Source organism: Embiotoca jacksoni, unplaced genomic scaffold, assembly GCF_022577435.1.
Source record: "Embiotoca jacksoni isolate LCO1_2020_lvr unplaced genomic scaffold, fEmbJac1.0.p SCAF_22, whole genome shotgun sequence".
Classification (NCBI taxonomy): domain Eukaryota; kingdom Metazoa; phylum Chordata; class Actinopteri; family Embiotocidae; genus Embiotoca; species Embiotoca jacksoni.
The window spans coordinates 5,979,503-6,007,284 of NW_027185363.1; the positions used below are offsets into that span (position 1 = coordinate 5,979,503).

The following is a 27,782-nucleotide window of genomic DNA, read 5'->3' on the forward strand; positions in this document are numbered from 1 at the left end:
TCTCAATTATCATCACAGTATAATTACATAACATGATTAAAGATTTAATCCAGTGTGATTATGCCCCTCCTTCCAGATGCCTGAGGGGTTCGGGCCGTAGACATGCGTCTTCTACAATACGTTTTGCCAAACTTTCTACTGACCCTTTCAGCATCTCTTTGGCCATTGACTGCATCGCGGCAATATTGGATTCATGACTTTGCATTAACGTGACGGTTGTGATTGCAGTCTTGTTATTTTATCCGTTTGTCAGCAGGAACGCAGAGGATGATTCAAAGTCTTAGTTCTCCAAATAGGCTTTATTATATAAAATAAGTCCTTGATAAAACAACCAACACTTTCAGATAACAAGAAGCAAACGAGAATAATTTTTTTGAGGAGGTGGGGAAAGAAGCCTGAGTGTCACACCACAACACGAAAACAAACAAAATTATTAAAAAAATATGTCGAGTGCTGACAAAATCCGAAAACGCAAACTCAAGAAATTCAAAGCAAAGCTACGCCCGGTTTTAGCGGCAAAGAGCAAACGAGTACTTAATGTGACAAGACCACGAGAAATGTCACCGTGATAAACATTTGCAGACGTGTTTTCTGAGAGATAAAGCGATATTTTTCAAACATTTCACATTTTAGATTTGCCCCCGGCGGGGAATAGTCGTCGCGTATTCACAACTTAAAACGGAGGGATAATGTGGGACAGAAGCGAGACGGGCCGGTCAGTCACTGACGTCCATGTCCTCCTCGCGGTGGTCGTCGGCGCCGTTGACTTTGGCCTGCTTCGCGGGCCGCGCCGTGCCGTTCCCTTCGACCGACCGGGGGGACAAAGCCGAGTCGTCGGAGCCCTTCCTGTCCTCCCTCTCTTTCTCGCTGTCGTAGCCTTGCTCTTCTTCATCGTAATCCCTGGTGATCTGCGAGAGGGACCCAACGGACGTCACCTTTTTAAAACGGGATGAACTGCAGCTCCCGACACCACAACAGCAACACCCGGCGGCGTCTCAAGAATGACGACGCTGCCACAAATAAGATCCACCGACCTTGACGTCTCCTTTCTCTCCGTCCGACTTCCTCTCGCACTCCCTCTCTTTGTCTTTGCTCTTCTTCTTCTTGCTGGTGGAGGCCTCTCGCTCCTCGCGGCCGCGCTCCTTGTCGCTCCTGCGGTCTCTGTCCCTTTCCTTGTCCCTCTTCTTCTCCTTCTTGTGTCTGCTCAAGGGGAGAGGGGGGGGGGAGAGGGGGGGGGGGGGGGGAGGGCTTTAATAACGCCGACACGGGATATTTGATGCATTTCGGAAAAAGGTCTCACCGCGGAAACTTAAAAAGGTAGGCGTGCGCTGCAACCCGAGGGTTTTCAACGCATCACCGCACCGACCTTCGAGGGGATGGGGATCGGGAGCTTCTCCTTTTAAGCGACTTCTTGGGAGATCGGCTGGTGCTGCGACTTTTCCTGCATCTCCTGTGTAGCACAGCGGGACAAAGAGCTGACATGCTGCTTACCCTGATCCGTTTGTACTCACACGGGTTATTGGCACGTCTCGAAATGTCTTGAGAAGCATGGAATAAAGTTTCACCAAAAAGGCCTCAGAAGGCGTTGTAACGGTCTCCAATTTCAGTAACAAGGGTTTCAAATATTTTGTCTTGCCTTCCGTAGCCTGTGACATTACTTCGGAAATGTTTCCGTGGATGATTTATATATATCCTAAAAGTGGATTGCGCAGCAAAAGCGCTGCTTTATTGGTTTTGTGGAGTTTCCGTGAACACCGTCCGCCCCGTAGCAACACTGGCCGAGCAGGTCGTCATCTGATGTCGGCGCGTCCACAATTTTTTTTGTTTGTTGCAAAATCAACCTATTTGCTGATACTTTTGCATGTCCCAATGAATTACTTTATTAAAGTAAGTACCATACTCGCAAGGTGATATGACAAAACACCCGTTCTGGATCTCATTGTCTCCTCTGACTTTCATGCTCAGCCATTATGAGCATTAGATTCTACGCGGTTATAAAAAAAAATTTAAAAAAAAGAACTGCCCTGTACTCACCGGCTCACACTGTGCGACCTCCTGGCTGTGTTGTAGCTTTTGGGTGGCGTTTTGGATCGTCTTCTCCCAGAATCCTCTTTCTTTCTCTCTCTGTGGATAAACGAGAAGATCTCAGACAGGTTAATCGAGAGAGAGAGAGAGAGAGAGAGAGAGAGAGAGCAGGCTCGCGGGGGTCCGGCTTTTAAAACATTTTACCCACCTGGATCTGCTTGGAGATCGCCTGCCTCTGTCTCTGGACTGGGTGCATTTCCTGCGCAGGCTTTTAGAGCGCCTTCTGCTCCTGGAGTTTGATCTGCGCCTCGATCGGCTCCTGGTTCGCCTGCGACCGCAACCGTCACAACATTTAACTTCATTATCGACAGACACAAAAATCCTCGCCAACTTTTTTTTTTTTTTTTTTGCCGTTCATGTAATATATTGTGGTAATTACCGGTGCCTCGAACGTGAAGTGGACCTCCTTCTTCTGGACTTGGACCTGGACCGGGACCGAGACTGCTTCTTTTTGCCGTCCTTATCTGCAGGACATCAAAAACCAGACTTCTTTGTATTTTCGAGGAGCGATATCGTATAACAAATGTCTTAACTTAAAGAACTAAACAACTAAAAAAAAAACCGGTGAAAATGTCTATTCTGACACCGTGAGAAACCAGACATTATTTTAGACGGTAAAGTCAACATCCCGGCAGAAACGTCCTCCGAACTTCTGTGCACTCACGTCCAGGTTCAATAGCAGCAGAAATGAGCGACTGGGCCTCTCGCACTCTCTTCATGGCCTCCTCGATCTCTTTATTGGATGTTTCAGCTTTCAGGCCTGCGTGCAGGTTCATGCTGGCAGCCAGGGGATTCAGTCTAAACAAAGAAACGGCAGTTAGTTAACTCTTCACTACTCCCAGTATTAAAATCGATAGTGAAACTGCAGAGCTTCTGTATACAGACTTACTTTGGATCCGTCATGAACTTTAACAGCTGATCAGCTGCCTGTAAAGAGACGGGAGACGGGAAGAAGGTGGTCTGCTCAAATATGCCGCAAATTCGCCCGCGCAGACTTGGGAAAACGGCAACTGTATTCACTTTCGTTCGAGAAAATCTCTCACCTGGGGATTCATATTTGGTCCGGGGAATCCAAATGCAGCCATTGCATCCATGTTCGGACCTCCGAAGGGGTTCATGCCGAGCTGGAATAAACAAACTCCTTTTGAGAGCCTAACACACCCGGACACCGACATCTTACAGGTGATCATGTCATCATATTGGTGTCGGGTGTTGTATACACATGTTGACGGATGGAGCTGTGGAGCTGACCCACTTCTAGCATTTTGGAAAAACAAGGCAATGGTAAGTTCGATTTGATTTACTGCTGTAATCAACTTTGAAACTCGCGAGGCAACATGGACGAGAAATCCTCAGTGCCAAGAAAAATAACACTTTGAACAGCTACAATTTCTGCAACAGCGCTGCGAACTCCACCTGCTGATTAAGAAGAAAACTGCTTCCAGATTGACTTGGAGCTGCGATCCGTTTGTCAACAAAAACAAACCCCATCGTATCTGTGGGTTGTTCCTTTACGTAGCCAAACCCCCTGCTTTTGGTGTGCCTGATCTCTGAGCAGATATCTGCATGAGAAGGGAGACACCGTTTGTTTTTGTTGTCCCGGTAGTATTGACCAATCAGGTACGAGCACCTTTGGGTTGCGTGCAGGTAAACAGTCCATGCTGAGAGCAAAAGAAGCGGAGCACACTGGAATCTCAGAACCCATCGGCCGTCATCTGATGACGACTTGGCTTTTCATCAGCTTACTTGTGATGGTTCATTACTGTTAAGTGAGTGCAGCCTGGCTTACTGTGAAACAATCTGGTCACGGGGCCATCAGGACCGGGAGACAATGTCTTGGCAACCGTGTCCCCGGCCTGGATGTTCATCGGCCACAATGGAAGCCAGGAAATACTGGCTGCCGTCAGCAGAGGCTAAATCGTCGTCGGACTGACAGCCGGTGGTTTCGGGAATCGATGCGTGCCTGCAGCCCATCATCGTGATCAGAACGGAAAGTACAACCGCTTCAAGTCATTCTGTTCTGCACGATTTGTGCTTTGGGTAAATGCGTTGCGCAATGTGACAAAAAGGGCATTCATATTTGTAGAACTCTTGGCATTATGTGCTTTTAGCTGATGCGGTATATTTCCCCACAGTCGAGAGAACTTGTGCAAAACAGCGAGCGTGAACACTTACAGATGGATTGGGGATGGGATTAGGCGTTGGAAGAAGACCTCCTCCTGGCAGCATTCCTGCAACAGCATTTGCTGGCGCCAACAGTGACAAAGCTTTCGCCTCATCTGGAATCGATCCTACGAAAATATGAAACAGGCATTAGGAGCGCAGAACGTTTTCACACACACACACACACACACACACACACACACAGCAAATACAGAGAAGACATGTTGGAAAAGACAGAAACAAAAAGTCTTCACACTGCATTTCTTCAAATTAGGTTCAACAAAATGGTTACCTTACAGTTCACAGAAGAGTTCCCTGAATTCAACATAATCATTGCAGTGACATAACTATTGCTGGAATAAATCACACTCCAATGAACACTGCCAAGGGTATATCACCTGAATGTGTTTTTTTAAGTCATGAACCAAACGTTAGCAAGCACAGCTGCCTCTCCAGTTGGGTGTGCCCTCAATTTTCATTTAGATGTTTACTGAAACAAGCGACTCACGTTGGCGGCTTCGCTACTAAAAGCACACAGAGAAAAATCGAGATACACACAACAGAGAGAATTTTAGGGATTTGGCAAGAACACTATACAAAGCTATCAGTGTCTACTTACCAAAACACATTTCAGAGGATTAAGTGGTTCAAATGCTACGTTGCAAAAAAAAAAAAAAAAAAAAAAGGTAGCGTGCCTCTGTACATCATTATCTCAGTATCCTTACCTGTCACTGCATCAATTAAACAAACCTGGACAGAGGACGATGGGCTGTTTAATTAATGCTACCACAGTCCGTTTAAAAGACTCATTATCTTTAGTTTGCAATACACCTCTAATTTCATTTTCAAAATGTCGCAAATTAATACACACCTCAAAATCATCTCACACTTAATCCACTCCCAAAAACAAGTTTTTCCACAAAAACACATGACCTTAATATGGACACACAACAGTGACAACATTTAAATACAAGAGCACACTGGAGAGAGAAATTGCTGCAGGAGACAAAACTGTTGGATGGTATTTTCAGCAGGGCCTGGAATACAGGACTGGCTGAGCCAGGAAAAAGAACTGTAAAACACAACAACAAAAGAAGACCACTGTTAAAGAGAATACTGTACCTGCTATCTTTTACAAATTATTATGAGATGGAGGTTTATATCAATATATTTAATATATCAGACAACCCATCACTGGCTAGTGCTGCCCTTGTTTAGTCCGAACTTAGCTCATCAAAAATTAACAACTAAGAAATAAAGTGCTTTTTTTTTTTTTTTTTTTTTGTAAAGCAAGTCTGTGCAGTTTAAGAAACCAGAACATTGTGGTTTTTGCACAACTGACAGTATTCAGTCTTTATCTGTAACATTTTGTCACCAGACCCAAATAACTGACAGCATTTTCAAGTTTTTTTTAACCATTTTTAAAAGGGTGAAGCTGGGTATATTCTTTTTCATGTTACCGTCCACAAATCCCATGAACTGACAAAAAAACAAAACAATGTGTTAATCCATTGTTTAATACTTGGACTGCTATACCCTGTCTGTGGCTTACGACCACTGAAATCTTCAGGTCGCAAATTATTATCTCATTTTTATAGAAGCCAAAGTAATTTCCTTAAACAACTCATGGGCACTGTAGTTTTCAACAACAGTTATGCAAACAGGAGCGAATGGATTTGTTCGGGACTATTTTCAGTAGTTGTGAATTCATGCATATTTGATATGCAAGAAAGTATTTACAACAGCAGGATGGTACCTGTGGTAGTGACGCCAAATAAACTATTGCCTGCCTCCATTCACTGCAATGAAATAACGTGCATTTCATAGATTTTGGACTTCAATGGTCTTTCTGTCTTCATGGGACTTCATGTTGACATTTAAAAAAAAAAAAAAAAGAAAGAAAGAAAAAGAACAGCCAGCCTTATCTGTCAAAAAACATTATTTTAGCCATACCATGAAAGACCAAGCAGCGCTCAAAAGTTTTGCAAAATAGTGCCGAATAAGCACTTTTTCAGGTTATGTCGTTGATATCTGACCTTTATATTCTAAACTAAACCACCTAGGAAAGACAAATTAAACAGAACGGAAGGGAAAGATAAGGCAGAGAAAGAATAGAGGACACAAAAAGAGAGAGGGGTGGGGCTTGAATGCTTGCTGGCCTTTGCAAATGTCTACAATCCCCTGTTGGCAGGCAGAGGACCACTTTCAGCATCAACGAGGGGGCTGCTTTTGCCTTCTTCACTACAAAAATCACACACACACACACACACGCACAAATAACAAAGAGAAGTTTAACAGAGGATAGTGCAATATGGGGGAGGAAATTAAATACAAATGGTTAAGTGTTTGAACTACTTCACTTCTGAACTTTGAGGTGTCTGCGGCGGCCACCGCTGGGGAATGTTCCTGGTGTGTAAAGCAGATTTTGGTATACTGCACCTTCTAAATGCGGATCAAATTATTGTTTTAGGTAGAGATGAACAGCTTGGTATGTAATTTCCCAGTGAAGTCAAAATCCAGATAATAGAGGGATCGTTAAAAAGCATTGTTGTGCTAAAACTCAAAACACAATGTGCTACTTCAGTATACCAAAAATCTGACAGCATAAGTCTGCTTTAAACACTTCTTACAGGCAATGGGAGAGAATGGCATTACCAGTTTCATTCAAATGATCTTTAAAAGCTCCTATAAACAGACCAAGGTGAGTTGATTTGTGCGATTCACAAATGGGACAGATAAAATCTGTTTTTTTCCTCATCTTCACAGTAACAAGTCAGGAGTCATGCCTTTCAATCAACAAGGAGCACTCATACGAGGGAATAATGACGAGACAAACCTTCAGCAAACGGAACCACGATCAATGCCCTGTCCACAAACACGGTGTTAGTCAGATGTTGAGACACTCCCACAGACTCTGGCTCCTGGAACTTCACAAAGCAAACCCGCGACGTCACCGGCATCGGAGAATCACTATGGAAGAAGGTCAAAAATATATGACGTTGAATGACACAAAATTGCACAAAGTAATGATGCAAATAACAGTAATCTCAAGATTGGAGGGTTTTTTTTTTTGTCCTGTTTGACAACCTGATGTGAACCAATTACACCCACATTAACCAGGGTTTAGTTTTACTTAGCCAGACCTATCTAGACCACACCGTGCTGGTGAATGGTCAGGCATATATCCTTCTAATATAGGTTAAAAATACAATCAAATTTGTTTGTATTTCTTCAAACCAATCACAATCGCCTTGGGCAGCGCTACGCCGGGATGCGGCTTATGTGACCCGGCAGAAAAAGTGTCAGGGGGGAGTTTATTTTGGTGGAATATTTGCAAGTGAGGAGGCCAGCCCTGGCATTAAAATAACTAAATCCCCACAAAAGACAAAAAAAAAAAAAAAAACAAGCAGGTCTGCCTTATTGCATGATGAAAACTTGCCACGTTTTGTTTAAGCATGTGGGTTGCTGCTCAGGGGTTGTTGTCATTTCCTGCTGAGATTTTTAAAACGGTAACAGATATATAGCGGAAATGGAGAAGAATTATAAATGCCAAAATCTCTATCAACATTTACTTTGTAAATCAGCCGAAATTATGAAGTAAAATTGCTGGTTCCTACGACATAATTATGGTTACTAAAAGTTAGGGTAAAGTCAGTAATACCATAAAAGAGGAAATCAGAATTTTGAGAAGCATGACATGTTACCTAGAATGATTAGTCAATTCACTTTTTTTATGAACTTTACTTACTATATTAATGCAATTTGAGGTATTTTGTAGTAAATTATTTGAAGCTTTTTGTGTTTCCACTTTTAGATGTGTACGTCTAATGTCGGTGTCTCTTGTGGTTGTGTTATCTGTAGCTTTCCGTATCAAAGTCATTTTCTGTAAGGATCAAAAAGGTATATATCTGTGTAATTAATTGATCAACAGAAAATGTGTCTGCATATAATATTCGATTGATAAATGAAAGTGATAATTAAACAAAAAGTTAAACATTCCCAGATTCCTGCATCTTAAGTGAAAGATTTTGCTCCTATTCTGTATTTTGTACACATACATACACATATCTATATATATACACATATATATATATATATATATATATATATTTGGACTATTGATGAGGTAAAACATGTAATCACTCACTCTGGCCCTTGTAAGGTGTAACAGCCATTATTTTTGTTTTAACTGTTTCTCAGATAATTAATACATGAATCAACGGTGGAAAAAACGTAAAGTTATAAAAGTAAAATCATGACAGCAAGTGGAAAATAAGAAGCAGAGTAAAATATTGATTACGTTTCCTCTCTTAATGAAAAGTTACGCAGATTTCACTAATTGTAAAAAAACAAAATACAAACCCAAATTAACATTATTGAGCATATATCTGATACCTCATTTAAGCCATAGATGTTGTTTTTTTTCAACCGACATTTAATTTGTAGCTCCACATAAAGACAACTATGAAGACACGTTTGTTTTCGCCCGACTGTCGTTTGGTTTATTTGAATTGCTGTTAGCCACCGTGCTAACTGGTTAGCATGTGGGCCTCCGTTTACTTTCTACAAAGACCGTCCGTTTATATATATAAATATAAATAAAACACACAGCTATTTAAACCAGTACATTATCGCGATGTTGACTTGGCAAATGAGCAGTTGGCGGTGAGTCGACTCACTCTGGTGGGAATAACTTCAGCTCTTCGATCGTTCCCAGAAACCCGAACAGCGTCCTCATCTGCTCCGACGATGTGCTCGGCGACACGTTGGTCACCTGGACCACCTTCGTCGTATAATTCATTTTCCCGACTAACAACCGTTTTACGCGACAACACAACCGCCGGCTGACCGCTCCTAGATTACACTCGCAGTTATCAGCTGGTTATTAAACCGGTTTGTTTTTGAGAGAGCTAGCTATTTGGTGTTGAGCTACCGACTACAACAACAGACTGTGGCATTTCGTCGCCATGTTGGGTAAATTCTAAACGAAGTGCGCATGCGCGTTTTTTTTTTTTTTTTTTTTTTTTTTTTTTTTTATATTTTTTTTTTTTTTTTTTTTTTTTTTTTTTTTTCGCTACGGTGAAAATAATGAAAAAAAAAAATAAAAACATCACAGGTTATTGGGTTTGTTAGTTTATTTTTTTCGTTTCATCTAATCAATCGATATAACACTGGTCTTGCCCACCCATGGCGCACGCAAGATCAAAATTGTGCAGAAAAGGTTTTTGCACTCAATATCCAACAGAGGTCGCCCTCTCATTTCGTGGATGATATGACATGCACGTGGCCATAGATGGGAGAAGAGTCTATGGCTGTGCCATAACTGTATCATCATCATCATCATCATCATCATCATCATCAACAACAACTTCCATGGTGCATCCCCTCTGTGGATCTCTTTTTTCCCCATCACTGACTGCTTTGGCTTAATCTGTTTATTGGCAAATATGTAGGCTACACAAGGGACTATTTACTACAATCTGTCAGCACTTGTATTTTATGCAAGCATCTCCATTTTATGTCACAACATTTATTTGACAACTGTAGTAACTTATTACTTTTCAAGTTAAGATTTCAGACACACAGCAGATATCACTATATGTGCTTTAAAGGATAAACCATCCACCGATAGGTCTATTGAAAACAAATACAATTATTTTTGTTTCAATCAACTACAACTTTAAAGTAATGACTACATGTTGATGCATTAAAGCAAGCAATGATCCGATCATAAAACGATGAGAGCCACTCTGGATGGTGAGTATTTTTGATACTTAAAGTACATTTTACTGATTGATGCTTTTAGTCAAATTTAAAATCTAAAGAATGTAAATCTAACATGTTTGTTCCACCATAGGTTACAACTAGTTAAAAAATGAGATTTAAAACTCAGATTCTTCCTGCACTTGTGTTTGTACCCGAGGTGGACGTGAACTTTGTCACTCACCACTGATCCTTATTTTCTTTAATCACATCACAACACTGTTTTATGTTGCTCATTTAGTCGGTCCACATGTGTTGCTGGGAGCAGCCACTTCACAACATTGCGTGACAGTGACACAACTATTTCTGGCAAAACTCTCTTTCCTAATAGTGTTTTCCCCCCAGGAGAAACAATGCAGCATTTGTCTTGAGGCTACGTCGATCATAATCCCTGCACCTGGATTAAAGTGGCACTGAAAGAAGCAGGTTGGGGCTTTTTGTGTGTTCAAACCAAAGGACAAATGGCCACATTTCTTCTCATCAGCATCATGTGTAACCATTATTGTACAACATCACCTGTAGCAGCAAAGGTTCACTGTTGTTGTGGTTTCACAATAGATGAAATCAAAAGTAGAGTGGTAGAAGTATTCTCCTTCAATGCTAAAGGTTATTTTGTCCAATTTAGTCTAAATACCAATGGTTCTTTAAATACATTTACATCTTGTCAAATTTACACTCTTCAAACAAAGATGTCAGTGTGTGTTTTCTGTCAAATATCCTGCACATTGTGTGACTCAGAATTATTATATCTTAAGGAAAAATCTGAACAGTAGATTCAATTGAAAAAAAAAAATCACATGTACAATTGCAACACTTGAGCCATCATCATTCTGTGCAATGCATATTCTCTGCAATAAATCCGGTTTCAGAGGGGCAGCCACTGAGTCATCCAACAGAGGATATTGACACAATGGGATTCTTGTTCACGGTGTGACATGATTGGCCAGGAGAAAGGTTTAAAGCCCAGATTGCGGTGACTATGAGGAGGACCAGACGAATAAATACCCCAAATCCACAAGGAATTCAGAGGCTTCCAGTTCAGAAGTGACCAGAGGTTTTCTCAAGAGTTTGCTTTGTGAGTTGTCACAACAAGGAAGAAACATGGTCAGCCGGTGAGTTTACAATCAACTGTTATGTATCTCATAACCTGTTATTCAGCTGTTTATATATAGACATTTCTTTAACGTGATCATGGGACTTTTACACGGTGACTTGAATAGTTTGAGTGTCTGCAGTATTTTAAGCTCCTGTGAGACTTCAAATCTCATGCTGAAATCTGAGACCTTGAACTGCACAAACCGTCAGAAATACTGTTTTCAATTAAACTTCCACACACGTACATTTCCCTTGCTGAAAATTCATCAACTTTAATTTACTGGGCTGCATCATATGTTGATGTCTTTACTCTGTGATAACAGATTTGAACACCCAGCTGGCACCTACAAGAAGATTTTTGAGACATGCGAAGAGCTCTCTGAGCCTCTTCCGGCAACAGTCACAGGTTTGTTTGCATCTTTCAGACAGAAATAGACAACAAGCAAATATTTGTTTCACATTGCACTGATTGCACTGTGTGTGAAATTACTTAAAGTACTACTTAAATCTTTTTAAATGTTTCTTTACAACCTGATCAACTCTGATTGCTCTTACAGGAAGGATTCCTTCATTTCTGAAGGGAAGTCTTCTCCGTTTGGGACCAGGGCTCTTTGAGATTGGAGATGAGCCCTTCTATCACCTCTTTGATGGACAGGCACTCATGCACAAATTTGACTTCAAGAATGGCGAGGTCACCTACTTTCGAAAGTAAGACTTAAAGGACAAGGGCCCCGGCTCAGTCACTCTTTTCAGGCTATTTGGATGATTTACATTAACAGGACATTTCACATCTGCATTAAAAAAAAGTTTCCCTGCAAATTGATTTCTCATGTTTAGGCTGACTGTTGGATTTAGATTTATAAGATAGAGAATAAACACTTGTGAATGAAACACAGCTGCAAACACATGGCTGTGTTCAGGTATACAGATTTTTAGGCTGAAATTATTTTTGACTCTTTTCTCCACTCAGGTTCATCAGGACAGATGCTTATGTGCGAGCCATTACAGAGAAGCGTGTGGTGATCACTGAGTTTGGTACATTTGCGTACCCTGATCCCTGCAAAAATATTTTCTCCAGGTTAGTTGACCATGCAAAATTTTCTTGTCATCTGGATTCTTTTTACTGTCGAATGCAAATTAAAATTGCATCAAAGTTTCTATTTGTTTGCCAATTGTAGTTGTCTATTAAGCCACAAATTCTTTGTTTTTGCAGGTTTTTCTCTTACTTCAAAGGTGTTGAGGTCACAGACAACGCCTTGGTGAATGTCTACCCTATCGGTGAGGATTTCTATGCTGTAACAGAAACCAACTACCTCACTAAAGTAAACACTGAAACCTTGGAGACACTGAAGAAGGTACATGAACACAATAAGCTCATAGAGCACTTTTAACTTCTGAATTTGCCTACTTGGAATAATAAAAACCTTTTATTTTCTGTGCAGGTTGATATGTGCAACTATGTCAACATCAATGGAGTGACAGCCCACCCTCACATTGAGAAAGATGGTACTGTGTACAACATTGGAAACTGCATGGGAAAAGGAGCATCACTGGCCTACAACATTGTCAGGACCCCACCCACACAGAAAGGTTCAGACCATTGCTGCATGTCGCACAAATAGACTCTGGAACAACAGTGGCCTTTCATTAAACTCAGCTCCATTTATACCAAATATAACCTGGTAAATGATTAATTCGGGGTTAAAATGTCTGGTCCGGCGTCCAAAAGTTGTAAATCTGCAATTGATTTCTAGTGCAGATTTCCTAACATGTCTGCATCAAAACAGAAAAAAAAAAAAGCTGTTCTAGTGTTTAAGCATTTCTCTTAGTGTAAACATCATATTGATTTAAGGAAGAGTTGGAAAAAGATGATACTGTCAGACAGAGAGAAACAAAATGAGAAACGTGCATGTTTAGTTTTTGTTTTTTTTTAAGAAATCACAGCGATCCCTTTCAAATATCACAACATTTTCATTCTTAGATAAATCTGATCCTGTTGAGAAGTCTAAGGTGGTGGTGCAGATCCCCAGCGCTGAGAGGTTCAAACCCTCTTATGTGCACAGGTGTGTTTTTTGTTTGTGTTAATAGGCCATCAGTCTTACAGCATTAAGTCCCTGTTTATATATTGTCTTTTATTTCTTTTTCTTTTTTTTTTTTTTACCAATCTCAGCTTTGGCATGTCAGAAAACTACTTTGTCTTTGTGGAGACTCCGGTGAAAATCAACCTGCTGAAGTTCCTGGGTGCCTGGAGCATCCGTGGCTCCAACTACATGGACTGCTTTGAGTCCAACGAGAGCCAAGGAGTAAGAACTCTGAGTAGATTGATATCTTTGGTGGTTTTAAATGCACCAAACACACGTGATCAACAGTTCTCCTCCCAAAATCTCATGATATCTCTTTTGATGTAATTTCTTTTAGACCTTGTTCCATATTGCCAAGAAAGAACCAGGAGAGTACATTGATCTCAAGTTTAAAGGAGCAGCCATTGGCATGTTCCATCACATCAACACCTATGAGGACCAAGGATTCATTGTTTTCGACATTTGTTCATGGAAAGGGTAACTGAATCAATTTTGCGCTCATATTTACCCCTTTCCATATAACGTTTGAATATTGGCTTGATAGAGATATTGTTGTTCATTATCCTTTCTTTCTCACAGTTTTGAGTTTGTTTACAACTACCTCTGGTTGGCCAACCTGAGAGCCAACTGGGACGAGGTGAAGAAGGCGGCCATGATGGCGCCCCAGCCGGAGGTGCGCAGATATGTAATTCCCCTGGACGTCAACAAGGTGAGCCTTCAGTTTTCCGCATCACAGGGACACAAACTTCCTCCTATAAATGCAAAGCCTAATTTTATTTGTTCTCACCATGTTGTGGACGATGTAGGAGGAGCAGGGGAAGAACCTCGTGAGCCTGCCCTACACCACAGCTACAGCTACGATGCACGCTGATGGGACAATCTGGCTGGAACCTGAGGTGCTGTTCTCTGGACCCCGTCAAGGTACCAACACACCCACAAGGACACAAGTTTTTTTAATAGCCACTTGAAGTATCTGCATTGTGTACTCATTTAATATTTTTGGGGCTTTGTAGCCTTTGAGTTTCCTCAGATTAACTACCAGAGGTTCGGAGGGAAGAACTACTCATACGCCTACGGCCTGGGCCTCAACCATTTCATACCAGACAGGGTAAGAGAGTAAAATAGCAGTTTTTAGATTCAGAAAACTAGAAAACAGGCTGTTTTGTTGATTTTTTTTTCCAACTTGTGTGTAGATCTGCAAGTTGAATGTGAAGACCAGGGAGACCTGGGTATGGCAAGAGCCTGACTCCTACCCCTCGGAGCCCCTGTTTGTTCAGACTCCTGATGCGGTAGATGAGGATGATGGTAAGTCAAATTTACCAACTGTTTTGAGGTCAATTCTTGCTAATTCAATGGGTTTTGTTAAGCAAGTCTGGTGTGTGCTGATCCCTACAGGAGTGCTGCTTACGATCGTGGCGGCTCCCGGCTCCCAGAGACCAGCATACCTTCTCATCCTCAACTCCAAAGATCTGTCTGAGGTGGCCAGGGCAGAGGTGGATTGCAGCATTCCTGTCACCTTCCACGGGATGTACAAACCCTAATGATGCACTGCTCGGGGTATCGTCAGTAGTCAACCATAACTGGGTTATCGATTGCCACTTAGAATTAGAACAATGATAAAGACAAAAAGTATCACTGTCAGAAAAAATAAAGTTTTTTTTGGAGAAAATGACTGTATGTCCTTATTTGCTGTCAGTGTAGGTTGATGAATGCTTCCTAAGCCATGATGCCATGTCCCAACTAGAATGTCTAAACCTGAATTTACATTATTGGTAAAAAAAAACCCAATATGGATGTTCACATGTAAATGTTTCATCGTACCAAGATTAAATGTATGGATGTATGTATGAAATGTATTTGCTACCAAATAAGTAGCAGGGTAACGACATGACGAGTGATCCTGTCCTTCATTTGAGGTGCAATCCTCTGTAATGCTGCCCTCTGAGACAAAAACAAGTTTTATAAAGGGGGATCCTGTCTACATTTGTAATGTTTTCTTAAAACAAAAATATTTCTCGATATATGACGCATCAGCTGACTTTACAGCAAACACAAGTAGTCAAATTAATCCTTCGGACTAAATTCTTAAGATATTTGCAGAAATTTAAAATGTCGCCACAAAAAAATCGCATTGTGACCACGTTTCGAACAAATGACCTTCCCCTGTCTGTCCGTATCGTGTTGCTCAAAGTTGTCCGAAGCTAATCTAAAAAGCAAAAGCATGCAGATCTTGCAGCACTGCAAAGCTGATTAGTTCTAGTGCTTAATCGGAAGAACCAAAGAAAGAGCATGTTGCAATCAGTTAGTCTTTTTAAAGATCAGCCAAGATAAAGATGGATGTGTGGCCCTTTATATAAAATGTCATGACCCGATGGAAGCCACATGTTACTTTATATAAATTGAGGATTTACCTCCTATTTTTGTAGGTATAATCTCAAGATATTTATGCGTCACATAAATAAAACAACCAAAACAACATCTGGTACAGGCAATTAGACTCACATGTTTCCTTCACAGCTGATGCAAGCTGAAGAAACAAAACATTAACCATTGCCAGTGTGGTTTTGGCTTTCTTGCTTCATCAGTCAATCGAATGAGCCAGATTATGTAGTCACGTTTTCCACTCCACTGCCAGATTTTAGGATTGCATTAATGAAAGGCCCAATTTTGCATTTGTGTATTCTGTAATCTCTTATTTTGGTAATCACAGGGCCACTAATCTGCCGCTGTGCACGCTTTACTGGCTTTCACTGGTTGATGGAGCAGACTTTTTCATACAAGAAGGAGGTTGACTGCCTGTATTTTAATCAAAACAAAACCAAATGCAGTTTTTCTCCTCTTTATTTTTTTACATGAAGGCTTCTTAGCCTTCCAAAAAAATATAGAGAAATAAAGAAATAAAACAAGATTACAGGAAATATTAATTTTCAGAATAAACTCAAATTGAAAAACACGCAAAAGGAAAAGCTCAGTGGAAACCATGATATCTCTGTTTTTTTTTTTAACTCGCCACAAGAGATGTCTCTCACACTCTGAAGTTCAGCTGGGACAGAGGTTTGCAGTCAGACTGAGACCAGTGTAACAGCTACTATGTCCTAAATACCAGCAGGTTTCACACAAATGTAACAAAAACATGTCAAAGTAACTGAAAAAGACAACAAAAAAAAACACCACCACCAAACCCAAAAGAAAGCAATGATTGTAACTACTGCTACAGAAATAAAACAGGGACATAAATTATATCATAAGAAAACAATAAACATGACATATACAGAGCAAAACTGCACTAAAGTGGATTCAAATTAAAACAGCTTCACCACAAATGAGCCTCTTTCTTCCTTTTTGATTAAAGGAATAGTTCAACATTATTTATTTTCTGGCCAAGAGATAAAGGATGTGATATAAGTGTCAGGTCTCCATGTAAGTTTCAAGCTGGATCGTGGAAGCCCTTAGCTTAGCTTAGCTTAGCATACAGACTGGAATCAGGGGGAAACAGCTAACCTGGCTCTGTGCAAAGTTTCAAAGCTGGCCAACCAGCACCTTTAAATGTACTAAATAACTTATTTGTTAATGTGTACACGTACGATTTGTTGTTGAACAGCACGTAACTCCCCCTGTATAGCCTCGCTAGCGGTTTCCCTGTTTCCAGCCTTTATGCTAAACTAACCGTCACCTCTGTATTTAATGCACAAAGGTGACATCATCATTCTTTTCAGCCAAATTTTGACAAGAAACTGAACGAGTTTGTATCAAATGTACCAAAATGTCAAACTATTCCTTTAAACTCGAGCAAGCCTCTGTCCCTTCACTTCACACAAGAATCCAAAAAACAAAAACAAAAGCTCACACTACTGAATCACAGATTTCATGAAATGCATTTTCAGGCTTACTTCAACGTGGTATGTGACTACTGACTGGCAACTCTGAAAATATCTTTATCAGCTATATAACTTTTGCATCTGAGGAGATAAAGGAATGAAGTCTTGATAGTGCAAGGTTATAAGGTACATATATTAATATATTGTTTTAGATAATGTCCTATAGGTAAAGTGCAAATCTCTGGATCAGATGAAAAGTGTGTGCAAGCATTTCTAATTTTTGACGGACTCGTCCACCTGCCCATGCACAAATGAGCCCTTTACATTGGCTGTCAGCTACTTTACACATCGTCTGGTCAAACATTCACATTGCAAACATCTGGTTGTTGTTTTTTTTTTTTCTTCCCTTCAACTAATAACATTGTTTTAAAAGACAAATATCATGTAGCTATTATTTCCATAAAGTAGAACACTGTTTACTTTTACACTTTTGGGTGATTTCTGGAAAGTGTGTGTGTATTTTTTTTTTTGTACTCCTAACCTTCAGTTTCTTCTACACCAACAGCTTCAGTTGAGTGTTCCCATATTTCCAAAGTGTCGGGCCATTGTAATGTGAGAGCATGCTTGAGAGATCAAATGCTTCGATTACTGTGGCCGCAGGAAACCTCAAATTGAATTCAACGAATACAGCAAGACCTCTCTGCCTTGCTGGTCAATAATTTGTTAACCGAGTTGTCCGTTTTAATCATGATCGACTGCAAATGAAGGTGAACCGGGATTTTCTGAGGAGAAACGCCACCGAGACCAGCTCAAGTGGAAATGTAGTCACCAAAACAGCTCACACGCGCGCACGCACACAAAAACCCTACGTGTCCGTCGTAAGCAGCAACACTGGACGCTGCCTCAGCATGACCAACACGTACAAACACAATCATTGTGATGTTTAAGACCAGCTTATTCAGCATCAGACCTGGGGGCATGAAAGGCCAACGTTAGGTGAGTGAATATTTAAATTTTCAAAGTGCAAGACGACAGCTGACAATTTTTTTTTCTTTTCTTTTCTTTTTTTAACAGCTCCTCTCACTCTACAAGAGGGTTGCTGTTGGGTTTGGGGGACGGGAGAGGGGACCGGGTTTTATCTAAGCATGTGGGTGGGGGGAGGGGATGTGGGTGGGGGGGTGGAGGGGTTCAGTTGGTCTCATAGGTGGAGAGCAGGGCAGCATCAACAGGCTCCATGCAGGAGGGGCAGGTGAAGGATCTCATCAGCCAGTCGTCTATACAGTCCATATGGTAGATGTGCATACAAGGCAAGAACCGAATGGGGTCTCCATAAACAAAGTCCAGCATACAGATCACGCACCTGAAAACAGAGGAAATAAAGAGCTTGAATACAAAGAAATCATGGAACAACATTTTTCTATAACTTTCACTTGTCCTGTTTTTGTGGTCTTAAGTCGCAGTAAGTCCAAGTAGAACTGAAATCATGAATCCGTTGATGTAGAGGACTGACAATTATGATCATCAATAATCATACAACTATTCATTAAATAAAAATGGCACATTTTCTCCAATTACAACTTTTCTAATGACAGTTTTTGCTGATTTTCTAAGCTGAGACTGATGAAGTGCTGATGTATTCTATCTGTCTTGTCTAAATTAACATTTACATATGTATTTACCTTACAGATGATTTTACTGATAATGGGGGCTACAACTTACAATATAGCAATTATCAAAGAATCAAATTATTTTTTGTTTAGTCTTTCAAGTCACTTTAATTTATTTAGCCCAAAGTCAACTTTTTCTCAGTCAAAGTCTGTAACATGCGACATCTTCAATTCTAAATACAGTCTGTTCATACAATTTATAGTTTAGAAAAATGATCACGAATATTCTGTCATCTGTAGTCGTTTCAGCAACAGTAAAATAATCCAGTTTCTGCTTAACCTGTACGTATTGTAAGTTTATGACTAATACTTTGTTTTTCAGAGATGACATCATGAATCCCTCTGGACATCAAAGACAGCAGTGGCAATCACATCTTTAACGTGTCACAACGTTGAGGTGTTGAATCTGAATTAGTTTGTGGTCTGTTTGCAACCTGATGGCTGCAGCCTTGCTTGGTGTAAACATCTGATATGCAAAACTGAAAAACACTCACTCTCTGATCTTTTTCTCTGAGCCACTTTGACCTCCGTCGTAAACGCCCTTAGGGAGGTGCTGGATGAGGCCGATGCGCTGAGCTATGCGGATCTGCTCCTCCTCCGTAAGCTGCGTGGCCAGACGGGCCTGACTGGGCGTGGGGTGGTACATCGGCATGTGAGCCTGCTCCTGGCAACAGAAACAACAAGATGAAACAACGCAGATATCCTCCTAAATCAGCTCACTTTGTCCAGAAAGAAAAAAAAAAGAAAAAAAAAAAGTGATCTGACTGCTCAGGCTGTGTGTGCAGGGAGAAGATGGAAAAAAAAAAAAGGAGCAGCTGGTCTGGTTATTTTGGACACACCATGTAGTGAGAGCGACCTGAAAGTCTCTTGTTTATTCAGGTGTAGAGGTGATTATACCTGACTAGAAGATGAATTACAAGGAGTGTTGGAAGAAGTATCCAGGTACTGTAATAATACACTGTGAACATTTCCCACAAGTAAAAGTATGTAAGTACTACAAGAAACATTTACTTTAAGTAGTAAAACTACATTATAAATGCTTCCCTGTCAGTGCTTTTGGAACAATTTTAAATGCTGCATTAATGTGCATTTTGCTGCTGCAATTATTTAAGGTTGAGTTCATGTTAACTTCTTTACTTTACATGTGGTTGGTTATTTCATTCTACAGTAACACAACATATTTAGTCAAATCATTTCATGTTTGTCGCTGCGCTGTCCTCGGAGAACCACGAGTCTCCGTAAAACAGACCTGTTTTCAGATGGGATCTTTTTTCCAGCCAGTCGAAGTGGGGTTTAAAATAGTTTATCGAGGTTTATTAAGTGGGATACTTTTCTCAGCCCGTAAGGGAAAATTTAAAACTTCAGCTTATCACAAATGTTGAAAATCACATTCACCAAATTTGGAGGTACACCTTGGTTTTTAGCAGACAGGAAAGGTATGAAAAACTACCATCTTAAAAGAAACTGGGAACTGAAGCCGTCATCCAAATGGAAAGAAGTAAGAAGAGCAACATTTGTCTTCAACATTTAGTGGAGTAGAAGTATAAAGTAACACAGGACGGAAATACTCAAAGTACAAGTACCTCCCAAGTACTCAAGTGCAGTACCTGATGGCATAAAACCGTAGTAACACTTCGTATTGCGTACAAACTAGTAAATCTAGCGTCTCTAAACTAACAATAATCTCACAGCCAGCTGTCGTTCGTGTGTGAAACTCTTAACCGAATAAGAACAGCAAATAATGAAAACACATGGAAGCTGTAATGCCAGAAGTGTCTGATTGATCCGCATATTTGACAGCAGCATGAATTCTTCCTGGATTATGAACCTGGACGTCCAGCAGCCTCTCACCTGGTACGGAGGAGGCGGCTCCAGGTCCGGGTCGGTCCCGTCGCCGAAACTCGCCCTGTCCGACTGGGATTCGTGAAGCAGAGAAATGTCGTCTGAAGTCGGAGACTTGAGACAGTTGCCCATGTCTTCGTGTCGCCGCTCTTTTCCTGGTCGACGTCAAAAAGGCAGATCTCTGCTGCTCGAGTTGCTTTTTTTTTCGGTGGCTAATGTTAGTTTTTTTTTTTTTAGTTTTTTTTTTTTTTTTTTAGTCTTTCTGATATCCCAGAAACTATCGATTTACAGTTCAGCTACCTACCACCGAAGACACTCTTAACATGGTTTGAAAACTCCTACGTGCACGTCGGATGTCGATGTCCACTCTCAGCGTCGCTGCATGTTTACACCTGGCAAACAAAACAAAAGAAACTCCCGTGCTAACGACGGCTAGCAGCCTAGCCAGCTGGGCGACTTCCTCGCTAAGTGTCACTCATTCCTTTGCAACACCCACAATTTCTGCAAAAAAATATCTACCTCAGCAGCGGCTTCGGCCGTAACACTGAGCTGTCTGGGTGTTTAAATACAGAGACATCCCCGCCTTTAAACTTCGTGAGTAACATTAAACACTTTGCTTCCTTGCTAGCTCTTTCTTCACCCGGAGGACATGTTATCGGTCCGTTGGATATGACGTCAGCGTGTCAGTCTGAGCGCTGATTGGATCATTTCATTTGCGTAGTCCCGAGAGAGCGCCGAAGTCCCGCCCCTTTTCAATGATAGAAATAAAATAATCATGATAATTTAATTTAATCATTTATGAATGATTGATAAATCATATGAATGATTAATACGAAGTAATTTCCTAAATTAATTATTATAAATAATAGGTGTAAAAGTATCGATCGTTTTATGTCATTAGTCAGATGAAAAACATCTTAGTTAATTGAAGAAATTGTGATAAAACGTGTTATCTATAGTGCACAATCATAATGGAACATGTACCCGATACACTTTACAAAGGCAAAACAAAAACAACAGTAAGACGTAGGAAATATTAAAACAAAAGGTGCAAACTAACCAAAGATCAACCTCATTAAAATATCAATGTCAAACAAACCAACAAAAAGTGTACAAGTGGACTTAGTTGGATATACCAATAAAATGGCAATGTCATAGGAAATGTGATGTTCTTCATATCTGATTTGGAGAAGTAGATTTTCGAATCCTGAGTAACATACGTAAACCCTGCAAATGTTTTCATTTCAGAAACGGTTGATAGTGATATGAGCTGTATACAGTTTAAATAATGAACAGAATCTCTTTCTTATCCTTTCTTAATCACTTCCATCACTCAAAGCAAAATTTTAATATTTCTTTCAAAATGCTGCATGGGAATTTTCTTCTTTCTTCTTAGTCTTATCTTATACAGTATATGAACCTTAACCGCATATACTTTATTAATGGTTTTATTTGTTGCATCACTAATATTGATGGCAGTTTTTTGTAAGACTGTTTGCATTAATGAGCAAAAAATAAATAAGCAAAATTTAAATCTGTCCTGTGAATATTATGATGTATTTTGAAAGGCTCAAACATGAATTTGACTGTAAACCATATCATCTTGATAGCTATTTTTTTAAACACAATTTAGATTTTACAGAACATGTTTACAACTTGACTCTCAACTCTTGAGTCTACTCAGATATTGTAACTTATTCTTACCAGTAAAACTTCTGCTTAGCTTGAAATTGGAGTCACAAACCACACAAACAAATAAGACCGATAGCTTACATGTGTGGTAGGCCTTTTTCACAGCAGACATTTGGACTCATATGATACAGGTGTTACTAATAACATCAACAATGACTCGGTTCTATTTAAATATCACAGTTACAGGATGACACAGAGTGGACACACACCATACCAAAATTGCAGCTGAATGAGATCCAGCCTTCGCTAATTTGTTTTGTTTTTTTACACCTGTGCTTATCCTATAAGGACTATATATACTGTACTACTATAATGTCTGGTTTGGGCCACCTTGTCAGATTTCAGATGTCAATAAATTGGTTGTATTTAACTGTTTGAGGACTGAATAAGTTAAATTATTAGATATTTCATTTTAAAAAGGCATCACGACTCCACAAAATAAAATAACTTACGAAGTTTTTTTTTTCCCTCTTTTCTCTCCCGTTAATTATCTAATGACATCTCACATTTATTTTGTAGCCCCTTGTAGAGGTTTAACCCCTAGGTTGGGAACCATTGAATTCGACTACCCAATAAAGTAGTTAGAAGTCGCTCTACCTTTCAGCTACAACTTACATCTTGAGGCATCAATCTTAACCTTCCTGCTGTACTCGGGTCTTTCGTTGCATCAAAATGGCTGTGAAAACGGGTCACGAAAGACCCGAGCGCAGCAGGAAGGTTAATACTGTAACTTTTTAGGAACAAAGACTTTTACTTTTGATTCTTTAAGTCGATTTTGTTCATCAAAGCTCTATACTTCCACTGAAGTAACATTTGTAATGAAGGATTTTACTTACATAAGTATTGGTTCTTTTACCAAAGGTAAGGATCTATGACTTATTTGACCCCTTACGCCACCTACTGACCTCTTTACAGAATGTGTTTCATTAAACCCTCTCCTGACCAGCACTGTACTGCTAAGTTTGTAATATACAAACCTCATTATTGTGTATCAGATTGCTAGGGACGGACACACGAGAGGAAATCATTGTCTAGCTTTGACAATATGAGAGTCTGTACCACAATGAGTATCTGCAGCTGTCAGAGAATCGTTGAGTGTTTACCACGAACACATATCGTAAATGTAAAGACTGACAGTTTCCAAATGCACCTGGGCAGATTTCTGTGGTCGTTGTCATCACAGCTCTAAGGGCCTCAGGGCCTCACTGATGAAGCTTTTTTTTTTTTTTTTTTAAAGGTTTTTGCACCTTGATAAAATGAGAAATAAAAAGACATCCAATAACAGAGGCAACTGGAGGACACATTTATTTGTATATACAGCTATTGTACACATAAAAACCCACAAAGTATTTGCATTCCAGGAACTTATTAAACAAATCTCCATGTTTTTGGTTAAGTGAGTTTCACAGAATTGGCCCTCTTCAGGCAAATAAAACAAATACACAAACCTTAAAATAACATTTCCAAGGATGCCTTTACCTTTAAAGCTCGTCAGCTGATACTTTTTTTTATTGTTTTTTTTTATTGTTTTTCCTCTCTAAATGTTACAAACAGCATAATTTCTCTGTACATTATTAGTAAGTAATAGAGCAATGTTGAGTTTCGAAGCAAAATGTGTCACGGTGTGCCTGCAGGGTTTCTACAGTCATCGCCCACAATGGTTCGTACAATATTCATAATTAAGAAAAAATTAAAATAGATGAAAAATCATTTTGTTTTCATGTCAGTTCATGGACAAAATCAAATATGGATTATAATTGCTGGGAAAAGTTCTCATTTAAAGGGTTCAGACTGGTAAAAAACAAAAGTAAAAGACTGTTTCAAACTTCAGAAATTATAAAGGTCTGAAGTTTGGTGGAGGCATAATTCAACATTAATGTATGGTGAAATAACAAGTAAGCATCTTTTCTATGTTATTCTATAACTGTATTCATATCTCACAACTTATCATGGTTAATACCAAAAAGAGAAATGATGGGGGAAATCAGGCAGTTTTTCCCCTGCACATTCATTCATACTGTAAAAAAAATCCAGCATTATTGAGTGTATTAGTATCCACATTGTCTGGTGAAGTATCAGATTGCCTCATCGTGATGGCTTGTTGTATTTATCTGGTCTAATAAATGGCAATGGTGTGATGGTCACAATGTATTTACAAAAACAATTAATTTATAAGAAAATGTAGTTACATATTCACACACCCCACAGATAAATACTGTTTAGAGCAACACTGAATTCATTTAGAAACATCTTCAGGAATGAAAATAACTATTGACACAAATGACATAATTTGATCCATTCATTTCAGTTTTTTTTCGGTATCCTGCGAATATTTGAGATATATTATTACTCTCTATCATCAAGTACGAGTCAGGAAATAGACCTTATTAATTGTCAGTGTTCTGTGTGAATTGGCAACTACAGTTTCAGGAAGTATTGTTCTTCATCATTTTGGGTTCACATTTCACCAAACACCCAGAGAGCTCATGGCCTTGAAGCACTGATGCAGAAAGAGTCATGTTAACCTTCACTTTGACACCTCTCTGGGACTCTGCCTCCTCCCTCGAGCTGTGCCTCCTGTCCCTAGCACCTGTCGTCCTCCTCTGTGTCGCTGAGAGGGTCGCAGCCCGCGACTGAGGTCGTCTGCGGCAGACGCTTCCTAAAGTGTCCATTGGGGACCTGCCAGCCAGTCCGCAAGCGTGGGCGGGCCGAGCTGATGGTGTTTGAGCGTCCCAGGCTGCAGGCCACAGCCGCCTCGAAGGTCAACGTCTCCATGGGACCAGAGGGGTCTGGGCTGTGGTCGTCCTCTTGTGAAGCCAGGAAGGGCTCTGAGGGGTAGCGTCGAGGTGGGGACGGGTGCAGGCCGGCCTCGCTTCGCCTGTCCCCTTCTATTTCCTCTTGGGTCTCCCATGTAGGCTTGCCCCGCCTCATGGTCTGTGGGCTGCCCTGCTCATCTTCATCTTCACCGACGGCGGCTTGTGTGCGACACACGAGCGGAGAGTAGGAGATGTGAGGACGAGAGCGGGTCGGAGTCTGTGATAGAGGTCGACGGCCGCTGGGCGTGCTGGACTCCGAGGTGGAGGGCACCGGACTGTCCGAGCTGTTGCCCTGGAAACAAGAAGAAAGAAAAGATGGAGTACATAATCACCTGGTAGATGACAACAGTCTCACCTCGAGGTCCATTTAGACTTTTCAGTCACATCACATTGTCTTCATCAGTGGATAAATATGCTCAGTTGTCAAACCATCTAGCAGAACCTACTTGTGCTCAAATTGATAAACCGAGGTGACGTTTCACGCCGACATGGAAAAACAAATCCTTAAAGTGATAAAAAAAAGTGCTCGAAATGTATAATTTCCTGACAACAGAGAAGCCTCCATGTGTTGATGAAGATCATGCATCATGATAAAAAGCTCAAAATCAGCTGGAAAAAAGATCATCTACTGTTGGTTCCACTGAAGCAACCACTGAACAGTTGAAAACAGCTGGTGATTTCTCTGATGAGTTCTTCTCTCATCAGTAGGTGGAATCTTTGGTTGGAGTTAAACCTCCAGACTGCTGGCTCTTTACAGGACGTGGTTGGCTAACCCTCTGCTCCACATTAATCAGTGAGTTAAATATATGTCTGACCTACCTGTTTATCTTGGGGATGTGCTCGCTCTACACTGGAAGATCTTGAGGGCTGCAAGCTTCTCTCCTCTGAGTTACAACGAGATGTGTCCGGAGACAGCAGGTGGCAGCGCTCCTTAGACCGACCGCGCTCCTTGTCGCCCTGCTGACGGTGCTCAGACCGAGAAACTAGAGGACGTTTAGGAAATCAGACAATACAAATAAAGCAGAAAGTGATGGACAAGGAAATAAATAATTACAGAGCAAATAAAGCTTTCATACTAAACACTACAATACATTTTGAGGAGGACTGACCAGCAGCCTTGTAGCTTTTGTGACGAGGTCGATACAGCCGCTCAGGACTCTTCTCCTGCCACAGTCCGTTTACACGCTGATCTGCAACTGTGGAGACTGAACGCTTCATTGAGCCACTTGCGGGCTCTGCTTGCTTTTGTGTGGAAACACACAAACAAAAATAGACAAACATGCAAGCACAAGGTACATACACAATGAAAATAATCAGAGATAATAACTCAAACGATGAGGGAAATATAAAAGTTGTTTTCATGCTTTAGTAAGTGCAAAAGTGCAGTGCATCCTAAAAAGACAAGGGAGGTTTGGTTTAGTGTTTCCTGTAGTCTGGGGATGAAAGAGATGGACGTAACAAGACGAGGCAACAGCATTCAAGGATCACACCTCGTTCTAACAATTCACTGAACCTTACTCAGGCACCCAAAGTAGCAAAAGTCCAAACTGATTTAACCCTCTCAGCATCGTGTGCACGTGGGGAACAAGGAACTTTGGCATAGGAACCCATGCAGCCACTGAAGTCCTCAAAAGATCCAGCCCAGAAGCCGTGTCGTGGAAGATGTGTGTACCTGCGACTCTATGGCCAGACGGGGCATGGAAGAGGCCCGCACACACAGGCCCCTCCCTAGCGGAAGCTCCAGTGGGGCTTCAATCACCCTACTGCACTCGCCCACCTAGGTGAGTACAGAAACAAGAAAGGAGGGCAGGGAAACACAGAGCACCAATGAGGCTCAAACCCCACCAGGACTGCCTGTGCACACAGAGGTCCAGATCAGCTGAGAGGAGGGCAGACAAGCCATTTATCATCTACCATAGCCATCTCCAATGCCATCCAATCAGAAGCCATTCCAGCCATAAACAGACGGATCGACCACTAGCAACAGGAAAACTGACTTTAAGGAGGAGTAGAAACAGAGTGAGGTTGGAAAAGAGTGAAGAGAAAGGATAGACAATAAACACAACAGTTTACAAGGAAAGACAGACTTTATATTTCAGCTTAGAAGTGCATTCAGTCATGCATGTTCAGGTCTCCATAGCTACACAAACAGAGCCAGACAACGTCTGTCTAGGGGCCGAACGCATTCCTCCGCACACTAGCATGTGGGTAGTTCAGAATCATTTGATATCAATCAACTGGCAAGCAGTGTAGACCAGTAAGACCAGGCAGTATAGACACAACAAAACATCAACAGTCTGACGATATCTGCCCTCGCTACTCCAACCTCCACAGGACTAAAAGACAGGAACACAGAGAGCAGTGGTGCGGTACTCTGCAAGGCACTGAGAAAACATCATCAGTCAAAACATGTTTATAAAATCTTTGTAGTGTTAAACACTTAAGATAAGTTGTGCTTTTTAATATTTTAGAGTGAAACATCTTCGCTGTAAGACAGTGATTCCCAACTTGGGGGTGTGGACCCTGTAGAAGTAACAAGATAAGAGGTTGTAAAATGAATAAATGAATACAAAATTGCAGTCAGTTATTACTGAATGAGCCAAAGTAAGGGGCCCCTGGTTCAGTACCTCTGTTTGAAATGACTTCCATCCTCTCTTGCTGGAAAGAGCTCAGTTCAAAGTAAAAAAACACTAATCTCTGTCAATAAAATCCAATCCAATATTTGTTTATTTGTTCCCCTTCATACTAGAGATAAACAAC

The 27,782-nt window shown here is 40.7% G+C and overlaps 4 protein-coding genes across 14 annotated transcripts in view; 1 reads left to right on the plus strand and 3 right to left on the minus strand.

Moving 5' to 3' along the window:
* Nucleotides 1-280: 280 nt before the first annotated feature.
* LOC138203019 (serine/arginine-rich splicing factor 11-like) lies at nucleotides 281-9,233 on the minus strand. Of its 5 annotated transcripts, XM_069157497.1 has the most exons (12): nucleotides 8,928-9,232; nucleotides 7,085-7,218; nucleotides 4,261-4,376; nucleotides 3,129-3,209; nucleotides 2,975-3,012; nucleotides 2,750-2,883; nucleotides 2,465-2,549; nucleotides 2,234-2,353; nucleotides 2,035-2,124; nucleotides 1,367-1,450; nucleotides 1,035-1,200; nucleotides 281-908 (listed from the first exon to the last, which is right to left on the minus strand). In XM_069157497.1, exons 1-12 carry the CDS (start codon nucleotides 9,047-9,049, stop codon nucleotides 717-719), a joined length of 1,362 nt encoding a protein of 453 aa, XP_069013598.1. In that variant the 5' UTR covers nucleotides 9,050-9,232; the 3' UTR covers nucleotides 281-716. The 5 variants fall into 5 exon arrangements, with proteins under 5 accessions (XP_069013598.1, XP_069013599.1, XP_069013600.1 ...); XM_069157498.1 differs by lacking the exon at nucleotides 1,367-1,450 and having other exon boundaries at nucleotides 8,928-9,233; XM_069157499.1 differs by lacking the exon at nucleotides 8,928-9,232 and having other exon boundaries at nucleotides 4,647-7,178.
* Nucleotides 9,234-11,112: 1,879 nt separating this feature from the next.
* On the plus strand, nucleotides 11,113-14,811 carry rpe65a (retinoid isomerohydrolase RPE65 a). 4 transcript variants are annotated; one of them, XM_069158036.1, is made up of 14 exons: nucleotides 11,113-11,123; nucleotides 11,430-11,516; nucleotides 11,668-11,814; nucleotides 12,077-12,184; nucleotides 12,320-12,461; nucleotides 12,549-12,696; nucleotides 13,088-13,169; nucleotides 13,277-13,409; nucleotides 13,525-13,664; nucleotides 13,767-13,896; nucleotides 13,994-14,108; nucleotides 14,201-14,295; nucleotides 14,381-14,492; nucleotides 14,583-14,811. In XM_069158036.1, the coding sequence occupies exons 1-14, from the start codon at nucleotides 11,113-11,115 to the stop codon at nucleotides 14,726-14,728; spliced, it is 1,596 nt and encodes a 531-aa protein (XP_069014137.1). In that variant the 3' UTR covers nucleotides 14,729-14,811. The 4 variants fall into 4 exon arrangements, with proteins under 4 accessions (XP_069014137.1, XP_069014136.1, XP_069014135.1 ...); XM_069158035.1 differs by having other exon boundaries at nucleotides 11,430-11,512; nucleotides 11,664-11,814; XM_069158034.1 differs by lacking the exon at nucleotides 11,113-11,123 and having other exon boundaries at nucleotides 11,407-11,512; nucleotides 11,664-11,814.
* Nucleotides 14,812-16,010: 1,199 nt separating this feature from the next.
* LOC138203020 (RING finger protein 11-like) lies at nucleotides 16,011-21,187 on the minus strand. The gene is made up of 3 exons (XM_069157503.1): nucleotides 20,524-21,187; nucleotides 19,167-19,336; nucleotides 16,011-18,365 (listed from the first exon to the last, which is right to left on the minus strand). The coding sequence occupies exons 1-3, from the start codon at nucleotides 20,644-20,646 to the stop codon at nucleotides 18,194-18,196; spliced, it is 465 nt and encodes a 154-aa protein (XP_069013604.1). The 5' UTR covers nucleotides 20,647-21,187; the 3' UTR covers nucleotides 16,011-18,193.
* A 2,306-nt stretch (nucleotides 21,188-23,493) lies between these two features.
* Nucleotides 23,494-27,782, minus strand: part of LOC138203021 (voltage-dependent R-type calcium channel subunit alpha-1E-like) — a 52,190-nt gene continuing 47,901 nt past the window's right edge. For 3 of the 4 annotated variants that reach the window (XM_069157506.1, XM_069157505.1, XM_069157504.1), the window contains 4 exons: nucleotides 26,695-26,799; nucleotides 26,132-26,264; nucleotides 25,842-26,005; nucleotides 23,494-25,314 (listed from right to left, as the gene is read on the minus strand). In XM_069157506.1, coding sequence (XP_069013607.1) covers nucleotides 24,790-25,314; nucleotides 25,842-26,005; nucleotides 26,132-26,264; nucleotides 26,695-26,799 — 927 coding nt within the window. In that variant the 3' untranslated portion in view covers nucleotides 23,494-24,789. The remainder of the gene's footprint in view (nucleotides 25,315-25,841; nucleotides 26,006-26,131; nucleotides 26,265-26,694; nucleotides 26,800-27,782) is intronic. The other variant, XM_069157507.1, reaches the window with a different exon arrangement.

Excerpts from the sequence above, each read along its gene's own strand:
- LOC138203019 (XM_069157497.1), bottom strand. The coding sequence starts at position 9,049 with ATGAATTATACGACGAAGGTGGTCCAGGTGACCAACGTGTCGCCGAGC. Across the intron at positions 2,125-2,233 it reads CGATCTCCAAGCAGATCCAG|AGAGAGAAAGAAAGAGGATT; the intron begins GTGGGTAAAATG and ends GTTTATCCACAG. Across the intron at positions 909-1,034 it reads GAGAGAAAGGAGACGTCAAG|ATCACCAGGGATTACGATGA; the intron begins GTCGGTGGATCT and ends TCCCTCTCGCAG.
- LOC138203020 (XM_069157503.1), bottom strand. The coding sequence starts at position 20,646 with ATGGGCAACTGTCTCAAGTCTCCGACTTCAGACGACATTTCTCTGCTT. Across the intron at positions 19,337-20,523 it reads AGCCGCCTCCTCCGTACCAG|GAGCAGGCTCACATGCCGAT; the intron begins GTGAGAGGCTGC and ends TTCTGTTGCCAG. Across the intron at positions 18,366-19,166 it reads TCAGAGAAAAAGATCAGAGA|GTGCGTGATCTGTATGCTGG; the intron begins GTGAGTGTTTTT and ends CTCTGTTTTCAG.
- rpe65a (XM_069158034.1), top strand. The coding sequence starts at position 11,407 with ATGTCTTTACTCTGTGATAACAGATTTGAACACCCAGCTGGCACCTAC. Across the intron at positions 11,815-12,076 it reads GAGGTCACCTACTTTCGAAA|GTTCATCAGGACAGATGCTT; the intron begins GTAAGACTTAAA and ends TTCTCCACTCAG. Across the intron at positions 12,462-12,548 it reads CCTTGGAGACACTGAAGAAG|GTTGATATGTGCAACTATGT; the intron begins GTACATGAACAC and ends TTTTCTGTGCAG.